Genomic DNA, 14,416 nt, shown 5'->3' with positions numbered 1-14,416 from the left:
CGATTCTGGAAGGTCTTTTATTTCTCCATCAATTTGAATGATAGCCTTGTGGATAAAGGATCCTTGGCTGCATGTTTTTCTCTGAAAGAGCTTTTAAAAATGCCCCTAACCCTTTCTCTCATTCCAGGTCTGTGTAGACAGGTCTGACGTAATTTGATAACTTTGCTTGGTACGTGAGAAATTTCTTTCGCCTGGCCAATACTCGTATCCTTGATCTAATATTTTTAATTGCACTCATGACGCGGACGGCGGCAGGGTTTGTTCGTGGTTGAGCTTGGGAGGGTCCTCTCTGCCTCTTGGACACAATGTTTTTTTCTTTTGCTAGACGAAGTTTTCAGCTACAATTTGTTCAAATATCTCTTCTAGACCTCTTCTTGTTTTTCTCCACCTCGGGATGCCGAAGACTTGACATTGGAACGCTTCATTGAGTTAGTAATCTCCATAACCTACATTCTTGAGAATGGATTTTTTTTTTTATCCCAGATTCTATTTTTAGCTTTCTCTTCTACTAACCCATCCTCCAATCCGTGTGATACGTTTTTCTGCCTCATTCACCCTGGCCAGCAGAGCCTCTAGTTTTGACTGCATTTTGCTCATAGAATTTTTAATTTCCAGATTCACTCCATATTTCACCCCCTTAGAGATTCTATATTCTCATTAACATTTTCAAATACTTTTTTCAAGTCTACACATCATCTTGACCATTGTTATACTTGAATTCATTTCTGATAATTTGGGATATCCATATCCATTAGTTCTGTGGCAGAGGCCACAGACTCATTGTCTTTCTTTCTTTGCTGGGGGATTTCTCCTTCTCATCAATCTGATGAGGAGGTTGCGGGGTTGTCCAGAGCCCAAATTATTGACCGGACCCAGGCAGTGCGACTTGTTTTATAGGGACCTTAGGGATGACTTGATTTTTCAGGCTGCCTTCTGGGGAGGGGCCTGCCGTGGCTTCGATACAGGCAACCCGTGTTGGGTAGAGTCTCCGTGTCCCTGCGAGGGGGGGGACTGGGCATGCGGAGCCGGTATTTCCAGGCTTTTGTTCTCGGCGGTTTCCCTGGCAGTTTGCTGTGCCTTTCTGAGAGTCAGAGCAGAAAGTAGACGACCAGCCTCTGTCTCAGAACAGAGGGATCGCGGACTGTTCTCCACTGATGTTCTGTCCACTTTAACTCTGTTTCTGTTGGTGCTGCTCAACCCTGCAGCGTCCCGGGATGTGTGCCCCACACCCAGCGTCTCAGCCCTCACTTCCAGGGCCGGTGCGTCTCTGTCCTTTGTGTTTCTAATGCCGCCAGCCGCCAGCCGCCCCGCGCGCTCCGGAAGCTCCCAGTCTCAGTCTGGTTCCAGTGAGCACACCGGAGTTCCATTTCAGTCTGGTCGCGTGCTCCCTGGCTCACGGTCTCAGTCTGCTCTCTTGCGGGTGCCGGTCTGCAAGTCTGCCCGCGCCCCCGTGCAGGTGGCTACCGCTTCCCGGCGTCCGAACGCGGCGGCTCCCTCCCCCTTCCGTTTATATTCCGATATCTGTGCGCGGTTTCACGGCTCCCCGCTTCGTACCTCAATACTCAGCGCTGGAGATGTTCATTTGTAGAGATCCAGATGTATCTTCCTGCGTCTCAGGCTGATTCCATGGATGTTCGGGCTGGTCTGGTACCTATCCAACTCGACTCAGGGGACCGGCTGCAAAAGGGGTCCCCTACTCCTCCGCCATCTTCTCGTCCTCTGAATGTCTTCTTCTGATCACTCTACTACCTCTAGGTCCTTATATACTTTTTCTTTTGATGGGGTAAGCTTTCTTTGATGGTGCTGGTTTCCCTCATATTGTGGTATGCTGTGATTATATACTTATCTTTTGTTAAAGATTCTACGTTTGCCAGCGCTTTTGTTTACCACTGCCTACTTTCAGTGATTAATAGGGACAGACAAGTGGCTTTTCTCCTGCGTGTGTGGGCTTCCTAACCCACCTGGCAGTCAGTATATTACTAGGACACTGCCTTGGCCTGAATCTAGCACCCACTTCCAAGATTTAGTTTGTGGGTAAACACAGCTGCTATCCACTACTTAACACAAGGAGAGAAGAAAAATAAAGGCATGGCTCCAAATGTGAAGCCCCAATTAATAACTCTGATAAACTCTCTGATTAATAATCCTGATGAATTCTCCTTCTACTTCATGTTTCCATGGCCTATATCTCAGTCTTTGTCATGCTTTCCTTTCTTCATTGTAGATTAAATCTGTGTTGTAGATTTAACTTATAATCGTTTTCTGATTTTTGTCATTTTATGAGATTTTGGCAAAGGAGGGAGAATAGACATTTAAAAAATCAACCTTCAATTTTCAATCATAAGTATTATATATTAATATATGTATTAAAAAGTTAACTTTATACAATAAATTTTTCATATTACTTCTCACACTGATGCCATAAAACATCAGTGAATTTCAAGATTAAAATGATTAGGCATTTTCAGTAGAGCTTCTTGGCAATACTTTGGACCTTAAGAAATTAAAAGCAACACATTTTTAATGCCTCAAAACAAATCTAACTCATTCTATTTTGTTCAATTCTAGGATAGATCAGGGAACCAACCTGGTCTGGTAAGAAATGAACAGCTACAAATAAATTACCTCTTGAACAACTGTCAAGCTGTCATTCTAATTATAGAAATTTAATAAAGCTGTTTAATCTTTTCTATGAACTTCTATAATCTTTATGGCCAATATTACTCTCCCATCAAAATATCCAAAGAAATGGACTCATGATCATGTGCATGCCCATGTGGGGATTATATCTTTAGGTGATGGCATATACTGTTTATTTAGCATTCACTGAAATGAATTCAATACAAAACACCATTTTGCATCTGGAGGAACTAGCCTTACTCCAGTATTGTGCGGCATAACTTGGCAAATTTTTCTCTAGCTTGGAACTGCAGATACGTTTTACATCACAATATGATAAACCCTTAAGATTACAGTGTGTTTTTCAATTCTTTCTAACTTTATGGACTGGTATGCTAAATACTGTAACAGGATTGAGTACAAGATGCAATTAAGATCATACTGAAAGGAGAGAGAGATATTACAGAGGAAAAGAGTCTAGGAAAAAAAAACAGATGAGACAAGCTAAGGAGCTGACAGTGGACTTGGTTTATAGATGAAACAAGATTAGGCCAAACCTACTGCTACTTCCATGACTTTTATTCCAGACTGTTCCTAAACTGTCTTTTCCTCTGTGATGTCTCCTTTGTCCTTCCTATGATCCCAATGGCATCTTGCACTCAATCCTGTTATGGTATTTCCCACGCCAGACTGAAATGCTTCTTAAAGTAAGCAGCACGGTGACAAGCACATTTAGTATTAGTTGATATTTCATGTATGTATACCTGTTTCAGATAAACACAAAAAGAAAACAGATTTATTGAAATATCTACCTTACCCCCCCCCAAAAAAAAGAGGAAGTCGGGGTTAAATGAAAATAGAAAAAATAAAGCATTATAATCATGCATAGTTGTTAAAGATGGCCTCTATGGTTCCTAGGGACCACAGTGAAGTAGATACCAAGGATTTCAAGATAAATAAACTAGTTCTATTGTATCAAAGAGGAGAATGGTTATCAGCATCCTCAGCTACTAGAAAAGCAAGAAGCCTTGGAAAAGTTAAGAGGCTTGCCCAATGTCCCATGGCTTGTTTTGATAGAGAAAATACTGGTCTCTTGATTTGCAGTGCTGTTGCTGCAATACCATGCTGAAACCAAATACATGATGAAAATTCGCTGCTATTACAGCAACCCCTGGGAGAAACAGAAATATCTATTCCCTTCTAAAGGTTAGGAAGCTCAGAACCCAGCATGAATGTTCTGTGAGTAAGTTTGGTAGAGCTGGAAGAAATGTCATGACTGGACTGCCCCAAATAGGAATCAATGGGTGAGGGAGCTACATTAGAGGCACGTGAGACCCCTATTCTCAAGTTGAGGGCGGGTGTCAAAAGGCCAGGACACTAGTTTCTTGAACATTGTGTGTGTGTGTGTGTGTATTATATATCCGTCTGTGTGTGTATATATGTATACAGTCTTAGAAGAGTGGATTTTTAAGTCCCATACAAAACTATGACTGGGAAGGCAAATTTAAAAAAATTTCCTAGGGCATTTCTCCAGAAGAAAACAAAAATTAAGGTCAGGTCTACATCAGCCAGTAACAGACTTCTGGGCCCCCAGATTCGTTTATTTGGCTCTGCTGACTGTTTGGCTCAGTTTTCCCTTAGCAAGTGTAAAAAACGCTTGAACACCACCACCCTGGGATCCTGTTCAACCAATTCAGATAGCTGTGGCCTTTCAACTCCCATCCAAGTGACTTGGCTTTATACCAATATCATTTCCCCTAGTAGAGCCTAAGCCTAAGTGAGAAAGTACACAGCTCAGAGAGCCAGGAGTTAACTGGCTGTTCCCATTCCAGAAAGGTCTGATTCTTCTCCCAGATAAGGAAACAATACTATATCAAGAAGTTTCGATCACTCAATATTACATATCACACTGGAACCACAACTATAAAAACAGAATTAGTGGAAATACCACTGCCTATCTTAAAGCATCTTAAAGCATCTCTTGCGGAGCTTTAGGCAACTGAGGTTTTCTCTTCCAGCCCAATCCCTTGGGAAATAAGTAGTGATGATTTATTAAAACTTACATTTTGCAGATAAGAAAACAACAAGAAGTTCAAATGCACAGAGGGACAGAGCGTCTTGAGGCCGTGCTCTACTTGCTGAACCTCATTTCTTCCTTATGATTATACAACAGATATGGAATACGCACACTTACTTGTGTGGAGCTGACTATAATTTAGCAGACAACATGATCGTAAGGGATGCTGTGGACCTGGCCTTCCTCAGGCCCCCATTCTGTGCTGTCTTGTTCCTTTGCCAGGGTCATGGTTTCTTGCCACCTCTTCCAGAGAATTCCATGTTTGGAGACATCTAAAAGAGTTTTTGAATGGCAAGTCGTTCTCTCCTACCCCAGCAAGCAATCTTTTAACTCCACGTGTCCCTTAAAACAATGTGGCAATAATGTCTTCCAGACTGCCTATACTGTTTCTAATATACAACCAATTTGTTTATATGGTCTTGATTCCTCCCTCTGTCTGTTGGATAGTATGACTCTCAAGAGGCAGTGACATTAAATTCATAGGTATATAGCTGTATTTTTTAAAAAATAGGCACTGGTATTGGGGATATGGAGGTAATCATCACAGTATACATAGAACTGGGAGAACACATTAAATAAAATTAAAGAGCTGTTCTTCCTTCTGAATTAAGTTTTAATCTAAGATTCTGAAGGAAGAAAGTTTTATTTTGGTGAAAGACATCAAATGGCCTGCGTACAGAAAGCAGAAATTAAAAAGATGCAGGCAGCAGTGCCCCCTGGGCTGCCTGTCAAGAAATTTGCCCTGTACAATTTCTGGAGAAATTAGGAAATGCAAATAACCTGGACAGATTAACAGCACCCGAAGATAACTAGCAGGATACAAAGAAACAGCACCTTTCACTATGAGGAGGCAGTGTATTCCTCCAGGCAAACAAAGAAACAGGACAGAGACAACATCTGTTTCATATAACAGCTTGGCTGCTGAAAGAAGCAACCTTTAAAAAAAATGGCTTAGCTGACAATCCTCAAAAATCATTCAATCACTATTGCATGGGCTGAAGTAAATGGGTAAGTGAACACAACTTGCACTTTTCCACACGACCCTCACCACCTTCTGAAGAAGAAAAGTTGTCTTGTCTTTAAAGGAAAAAAATAAAGTGCAAACAAAAATCTTCATGAACTTTCTTTCTGATTGACAACTAGCAGCAAATACTGAAGCATAAAAGACAGCTTACTGCTTTTTAGCTTTTGCCTTTCTGAATGTCAACGGGGAAGACAAGACTGCCAAAGAGTTTACTGGGTGGGGAAACAACTCAGACATAACTCATTAGAATATCAGAGGGAGAAAACAAGTCATTTGACAAAACCGATTGTGGTTCCAGAATTCAGTTAGGGAAAGAAAATGGAATATTATGATGTCTGGATCCTCATCGATGCATGGTAATAAACCAAATGTGTTAAGAAATGAAAATTTCCTCTCTGTGCTCTATCAGTGTGCAAATGCAATTTCAAAATCAAGAGAAAAATATCTCTGAATCCATCTGTAGATTTAAGAACTGGAAATTTCTAAAATGAAAAATTACCAGAGCTGTAAGGTCACTGAGGCGGGACTGGTGCTTTCAACTCAGCTAAATGCCAAATGCTTCATTCACCTTAGTAATGAGGTTACAATACATAAAGCCAAACAGAAAGAAAGCAATTAAAAAACATTATGATGGGGCGCCTGGGTGGCTCAGTCGGTTAAGCGTCTGCCTTTGGCTCAGGTCATGATCCCAGGGTCCTGGGATCGAGCCCCACATTGGGCTCCCTGCTCAGTGGGGGGGCCTGCTTCTCCCTCTCCCTCTACCTGCTGCTCTGCCTACTTGTGCGCTCTTCCTCTCTCTGTCAAATAAATAAATAAACAAAAGCTTTACAAAAAAGAGGCATTATGATAGAAGAGATTTTTCAGGTGGAAACTGAAAACAGAGGGAAAGGTGATAAGGTAGATGTGGACAAAAACATTTAATATTACCACGTGTGTACTGCCAAAAACTATGCTAGGCTGCTAACCAAAAGACTCCAAGGAGGTCCCTTCCCTGTGACTTTTCAGTTTAAACAGGTGTAACGGAAAAAAAAAAAAAAAATCATCTTGTCCACAAGGGAGCAAGGCATAGGCATGACCACAAAGAGAAAAAGCAATCAATATGTGATTTGGATTATTTTTAGAGTCCCTGGTAAAAAGGCTTTATTGAAAGGTGGTTTATTGAAAGGTGGTTTTATACTGAGAGGAGGGGGGGATGGGGGAGGGGAAGGGTGTAATTATAATATAAATCTTCTAAAAATGTTAGCTACAGGCCAGAAGATTTCTAAGTAGCTGACTTAATTTAGTCTTCACAATGGTTATATAGTAACTTCAGGAACTATTATTACTATATTTTAAAGATAAGGAAGCAGAGATACAGGAAAATGGACTTGCCTAGAATCCTACAGAATGACTGGGCTTCCTCTAATAGGAAGAAGGGAAATTTGCTGATTCATCTTTCTGTCTGTTCAAGATCCTGCTAGGTGTCTTGCACAACATCGGGAAAAACAGCACAAGACAAGAAGAGTAATTAATTAAAACTGAAAAAGGATTTAGATTAGTTTTAACAAAAACCTCCCAAATGAAAGAATTTACAAGAAAAACAAATCCACTGAGCAATACTACAGAATGTCCTTTGCAGAGATCAGAACAGCCGTGCTGGATGGTATTAAAAATCCCTTCAAGTACTGAGGGGATTAACCTACAAATTCGTTCTAGGCCTGTAAATAGTAATATTTGGCTTTACTCGAGGAGAGAAGTACACAACAAGAGTCTCCCCTTATGTTCAATAGCTCGTCTATGCAAGGACTGTGCGTCTCTTGCCACTATAACCACAACTTCCTAGAACTCAGCCTGGGCACGTAATATGTACTTAATAAATATCTGTTGAATACATGAAATAAAAAGAATAAAAATATGAAAATGATGTGTCTGTGGAAGCCTCAAGATAGACTGGAAAGTAGAGGTTATGACTGATTCAAAAGCCAGTCTGGAAGAGATCGGAAGGGAAGCAGAACCCAGAGCGAACAAGAGTTTGACTTGAGAGTCAGAGAGAAAATCAGTGATAGAAGCAGCAGCAGATAATATGTGGAAGCACTTCTCTTCCTCCAGGCATGGGATAAAATGTTCCACATAGAAAGTAACCAGTTAAGTGCTCAGATGGACATCCACGCCCTCCAAATAGCCTTGATCAAGTCAATCAGTCTCTGTGTCTGGCTGTCCAGGGTCACATTATCTGTGAGACAGTCACAGCACCTACTATTAGGCACAAAGCTGCAAAAGTGAAATGAGAACTGGAGGGAGAGAAATGGGAATAAGCAAAAAATATAGAAAAAACATTTAGAATTTTAATTTCATATAAATATAGGCATCATCAGTGCAGCCTGGTGGGTGTGAGAGCTAAGTCGAGGAGACCAAGTCATTCTCACAATAGTGAAAACGGAACTTGCCCATATACCACCAGGCTGGACAGATTATGTCTGTGTTTCTGTCGCCTCTTACCTTGAACTTACCCACAATCCCCACAATTTCATTTTCCAAAATTTCACTGATTTCAAATATTTGTTTTCATGAACGTCTCCATAATCAAAAATCACAAATTTCTTGAAGACAGGGGATGTATTTAAATATCTTTCATTCTCAGCTCCTAGAATCCTGCTTGATATAAAACTGTGCTAGAACGATTGCATGAATGGTAGAAAAGACCATATGAGAAAATGTGAGTGAAAATTTAAGAAATTTTAGGTGAAAGATGTTGGAAACACTCTAAGGAAAGTTGATGAGAACATAAAACTACATATGTATATGCATACATACAAGTTCTGTATATGCACAGACACAAGCATCTATCAGTTGTACATGTAAACAAAGTTTCTTAAGATCTCCCAAGACTGACTTTCATGTATGTCCACTGGTCAGTGTTAAATTCATTTCATTCCATCTCTTACTAGATAAGGAATACAAGTTCATGCCTCTTCCTATTTTGAACAGTGAGAAATTTAACTTAAGGCTCAGAAGAGGGATGGTGGAAAGCCTCGCAACCATCCGGAAGGGGTACTCTTCCCAGTAGGGAGAAGCAGGGGCCATGCCAATCTCTTGAATTTACCCTACGGTAAGCAGAGCCATCCGAGCATTCCCCATGCTGGAGACACTGTGGCACTCAGTATTGCTATTTCTACCATCCATCTTCTTGAATTTTTCCCTTGATTTCAAGATTTTTCCCTGGATTGACACAACCTGATTGGACTTCTGAGAAACCCTCTATTGGTACATAAAGGTTTCATATCATCACACATTGATCCTAAAACACTCCACTCTTTCCTCCTGAAATTTTCAGTCAAACTACCTCCTCCCAAGCAACTTGATTTCAGTTGGTCACAAATCTCCCTAAATGCCACGTACATATGTATTATATTGGGATGAGCTTCTTACCACACAAGAGATATCCCGAATCCTAGGAAAGCTACACTCTTCCCGCCTTAGGTGAGATAGAGCCTAGTGCGCAGTCCTCTTTCAGCCAGAGAAGGCCCTCAAAAAGTATGTGTTAAATAAAGGACTTAGTGAAGGCCCAATCGAGGAATAAACTCCCTCCACAGCTTGCCTCTGAGCACTCAACACAGGATGCACAATTAAATTCTACTCAAAAAAATCACTTTCTCCTTGAAACAGTCTCTCGACTGAAAACAGAACGACTAAAATTGAGGGGGCAGAATACCACATGCCAAACACATTCTCACTAGCCCAGAACACATGTACCTGTCCCAGTCCTGTTAGTTTTCTCTTTTACCTGTATCTCAAACTACCACAGAATAACCATCACATGACAAATTATCACAGAATAACCATCACATGAACTACGATGATACCACCAAACTCTATGGTACCCTCTTCACTGCAATGTCCATACTGCAACTGTCAGGGAAGAGGTTTTTCAGCAAAACTAAACCTTGCTTGGGAACAGACAGATTCCCACTGTATATGCCCCTGTCCTCTAAGTTTTCTCTTTTGTACTGAAACTCGGTGTTACGGTGGCACAGAGTCCAGGCTACAAAAATTCCCTGAAGCATTCACTTCAGTTGTCCAGATACATTTACCAACTGTATCATCCAACTAACATCCATAATAAATGTCTTATCAATTAATCAACAGTTTCTCACGCCTGGAGGGGGTTCAATAAAAGTTTTGTGTCTAGCCTAGTAATAAAGTCCTTATGAAGTATCAACCACATTTAAAATCTAAAATTCTCAAGCCATAGATTTTGATTCCATAGACTTTTACAATATATTCTCTGACTGTAATTGTATGGTCACTGAGAAGCAGAGTCACTAGAAACCACAAAGTAATATTAAAATAGTCAACCTAAACGAGCAGTCTTAAAAATTCATGTAGAAAAATGATTCCATGACAAGAACACGCATGCTTTAGAATTTTTGTAGTCAAATGACAAAATCAAATGCCTTAAAGGAAAACCAGAATTTATCAACCATGGTTGATTTAAATAGTAATGCTATGAAAGTCAAAGGTAGCTATAAAAAAGACTGGCAGAAGTAAACTTGTCCTAGATACAGCTCTTTAAAACACCTGAGAAGATGAGCTAATACATTAAAGAGATAAAAATAAGGTGGCATCAAACACTATTAAAATGGCATAAAGTTTGTATTTCAATTGCATCAAGTTAAAAATAGGTCAGTTAGAATGAACTTAGAAAAAAGTGGGGGAGGGGGGAAGGTCAATATCACAAAGTGATTAAAGAGATGGAAGAGAACTTTCTTCTAAGTCATTAAACTCACCAGTATGATCCTGAACTTCAGAGCACTTACCATTTTCCTGTGCCATTAGAGAATTTAGTAGGTTCACTGAATTGACTGATTTCTTTGTTAACCTATTTACATGGGTGAAGACCCTGACTGACATAAAACACAACCAAAAAAATCCTAGACAGAGAGTGTAATGAAAGACTGAGTGATGTATAGTTTGGGGTACAGCCTATCCAATAAATGTGCTTGACCAGCAAAGAAGCCATTGGCAAAGATTTATTATCGGAACAAATACATTCTAAAAAGATCTAATACAATAAAACCTGCAGTATGAATACAAACTACTCTGAAATATAGTTCTTTGCCTTGCATAATGTATGGCTTATCTTTCTGTTATATTAAAATTCTCTTCATACTTTTGGATCAGGAATAAATTCTTTGAACAAATAAAACCAAAGAATATGTAGCATATGAAACAGAACCAACAGCATGGTTCTCTAAATTAAAAAAAAAAAAAAGTTTATTACTTAGAACTCTTCAACAAACTTTAAAACATATATAAAGAGAAAGACATATCTCTATTACCAAGGGAAAAGGTAAAAATGAATCACCTGCTAGAATAACAATTTTTTTAATTACATGTAACAAATTAGCACAAATTTAAGCCAGACACAGAAAGGATTTTAAATATTATACCTCCAAGTTCCTTTACATTCAAGATGGCATTCTGGAATGGCACTGCTTTTATACTAAAACCTAAAATTAAAAAACAAAAACATAAAAAAGGAATTAGCAGCTTTACTTTTAAAAATGCATAAAAATGCTCAAAGCCTTTTTTAGGCTGATTAAGAGCTACTTTTCATAGCTTGTATTTATGCCGGAAACAATTCAAGATACACTGATAACACATTATCCTCTTCAAACTTTCAAAACATAGTTGTTTATTACAGCAAAATCTAACTCTTCTTCAAAATACTGCCTTATTCTTTAATATGTTATGTCACTTGTAAATTTTATCAGTTGTGAGAAAGACATGGAAGTACAGAGAAACTTCAAAGAAAATATTAAATCTATGAGGACCTCTAATTCCTAAAGTTAATTGTCTCTCACATATAACTCAGCAACTCTAGAGATTAAGGTACCAAAGTTGTAACCATCTTATATTAGAATTACATGGGATTTATGTCAGAGTTTTAAGAACATGGTTAATATCATACATATATTTTTCTTTCTTTAAAGTGCAGTCGTAAGTGTCTATGCACGATCATTTTATAATACATGCAGTAAATGATTTCTATTAAAATATATTCAGAGTACAGTTTTTTTATCACATATTTAGAACTATTATCATTCAAGTCATGATTGACTTCAACATAACTGGTTCACAGGTTTTAGTATAAAAGCTTAGCAGTTGCAACGTACAAGCTTATTTACCTACACACATACACATATGCCAACAAATACACTATTTCTGAAAGAATTCACAAGAAACAAACTAGAGAGGATTCTTGGGACAACTGAGGACATGAAGGTCTTAAATTTGATTCTTTTTATTTCATTTGAATGTTTTGCTATATACAAGGACTTTTCCAATTAAAAGCCCTACTAATTTTTAAAAGTTAATTTATTCAGTAATTTCTAACCACCCAATTAATCTAAGGTTTTACACATTAGTATGTGCAAATTTAAAATAATTTCTTAGAAAAGGGATGATGATTTAACAGGATCAGATATACAAATACTTTAATTTGAAGCACATTATGAAATTATGATAGGTGCCTGGATAGTTAAACAGATACACTATATGCTATGGATAAGAACAATTCTTTTTTTGTTATATTGTTTTGTTTTTAAGATTTTATTTATTCATTTGAGAGAGAGAGAGAGCTCGCATGAGCAGGGGGAAGAGGCAGAAGAAGCAGCAGACTCCCCACTGAACAGGGAGACAGATGTGGGGCTCAATCCCAGGACCCGGAGATCATGACCTGAAGGCAGACGCTTAACCATCTGAGCCATCCAGGCTCCCCAAGAACAGTTCTTTTACATGGTTCCACTTCATTGTATAAAAACAGAATATGTATCTTTTTATATTCTACCCTGTTACTGCCACTCTTTTGCTATATGCTGTCCTACCACTTCAAAAGTCTATACAGTATCTTTCACTTAAGGTAGTGAATATTACCTAATGGTTAAAAAGGGACTTTGGAGTCAGAACTGGGTTCAAATCAGCTATGTGACTGTGGGCAACCTACTAGCCTTGGCTTTCATCATCTATAAAACAGGAATGATAGAATCTACCTCGTGTAGTCATTACAAAATTGATACAATGTTACATACTTTGTTTATCACAGTGCTTGATACAAATAAGCATACAATATATGATTGCTAGCATTCTCTATTAATTGGCTCTGTATTGATGATTTCATCATTAGCTATGTATATCTTTTGCCTGCCTCAATACATTATAGACTCTTAAGAGAAATCCTGGGGGCTTATTAATCTAAATACTTAGGTGGAGCTACAGATGTTACCATTGAATGAAAAGTACCCTTATTAGAGTGAGAGAAGTGTGAACAGTTAAAATTTGTGGTACAGAATGTGAATGTTCATTGGGCCCTCTAAGAATCTTCCAAAACATACCTGTCCTCTGTGGGTTTTATGCAGACTGACACAGTTGCCACAGCGTTACGGTTAATGGTGCATGCAGTCACTGAATCTTAGTAAAATAGCAGAAGGAATGAGGAGGCAGCCCCATGTGGCTGAAGCACTGGCATGTACTTAGGCCTGCAGAAAAGCCTCTCCAGGTGTCTGGCCTCTGGGAAATTAAGGAAAGTCAGTGCCAATCACAATATCCATGCTGGCACCGAAATTTGCCTGCAGGAGACGTGGATGTTTGAATGTATCTACCTACCTCACAGGGGTGTCATATGGGTTAAAAGGCAATGATTGTGAAATCCTGAAAACGAAAAGCTCTATGCAAATGCTCAACAGTCTATTAGTGGTTATGTTCAGGACAACTCAACTATGGATTTTCCAGAGAGAGATAGGCCCCAACGTTGAAAAAGACAGTTATGGAGCACACCAGCGATGTTTCCTTTGCTGTGATTCTTAAAAGCTGACAATACGCAGGTGCCCAAGGAAAGGAATAGCCTTCCAGAAACTGCTGCACCCACATGCAAAATATGACTTTTGAAATTTATAATCGAACAGGCAGATTATATCATTGTTACCCTCTTTAATCCTCACAGATATAATAAATATAATAAATCGACTGCAAAAATGTCCTCAAATGCTCACGCTAAGCAAAGTAACCTAGCAATGTTATTTATAGGCATATAAATGTTTCTGCAGAATACACATGTTTTCTCTCCAAACAGAACATGTGTGGCTAGATTTATACTGCAAAGGTATATACAGTCTTCCATTTTGCTGTCTTCATATTTTTTCAGGATAGCTGTGGTAATGAATGTTCAGAGGACAAAGCCTACATAACCAGACTAGAAAATAAGAAAAATGTACTACACATGGAAGAGAAACAATTTTTTAAAAAATTTTAGTCATTCTAAATGCTCTCAAGGATTAAAAAGAATTAAAACTTAAAGCTACACTTGCAGTTCACCAGAAGGGCAACCAAGAAGGGTGACCAGCAGATCAACTCTACTTATTCCTTTACATTGGGTTGGACGAGGTCAAGGGGGGAGGGGGAAATATTAATATTTAGTAGGGATATAAAGGTCAAACCATCAAAATACCTTTCTCAAATGTTGCTCTGAGGAATAAAAACCATCAGGATAATCTGGGAGCCAAAGAAAGAATATCTGACTTCTAATTCTGGCTCTACCATTGTCAACTGAACAAGTTACTTAACCCCTCTGTGCCTCAGTTACCTCATCTGTAAACAAGAACAGATGGCACCCAGTGCTATAAAGTGTTTAGTAAATAAAACTAAATTTCAGAATACTA

The 14,416-nt window shown here is 38.8% G+C and overlaps 1 protein-coding gene across 8 annotated transcripts in view; it reads right to left on the bottom strand.

The window, feature by feature from the left end:
• ARL15 (ADP ribosylation factor like GTPase 15) overlaps nucleotides 1-14,416 on the bottom strand; it is a 435,459-nt gene that overhangs the window by 271,655 nt on the left and 149,388 nt on the right. For 7 of the 8 annotated variants that reach the window (XR_569107.2, XR_569106.2, XM_008692544.2 and 4 more), the window contains exon 3: nucleotides 11,150-11,209. The exons of the other annotated variant lie outside the window; for it this stretch is intronic. Coding sequence is in view for 5 of the 7 variants with exons in the window: in XM_008692544.2 (XP_008690766.1) it covers nucleotides 11,150-11,209 (60 nt within the window). In the remaining 2 variants the exon portion in view is untranslated. The remainder of the gene's footprint in view (nucleotides 1-11,149; nucleotides 11,210-14,416) is intronic. 8 annotated transcript variants of the gene reach the window in all.

The sequence above is a fragment of the Ursus maritimus genome, unplaced genomic scaffold (genome assembly GCF_017311325.1).
Source record: "Ursus maritimus isolate PB19 unplaced genomic scaffold, ASM1731132v1 scaffold_15, whole genome shotgun sequence".
NCBI classification, from domain to species: domain Eukaryota; kingdom Metazoa; phylum Chordata; class Mammalia; order Carnivora; family Ursidae; genus Ursus; species Ursus maritimus.
This window is presented reverse-complemented; position numbering and strand designations above follow the sequence as displayed.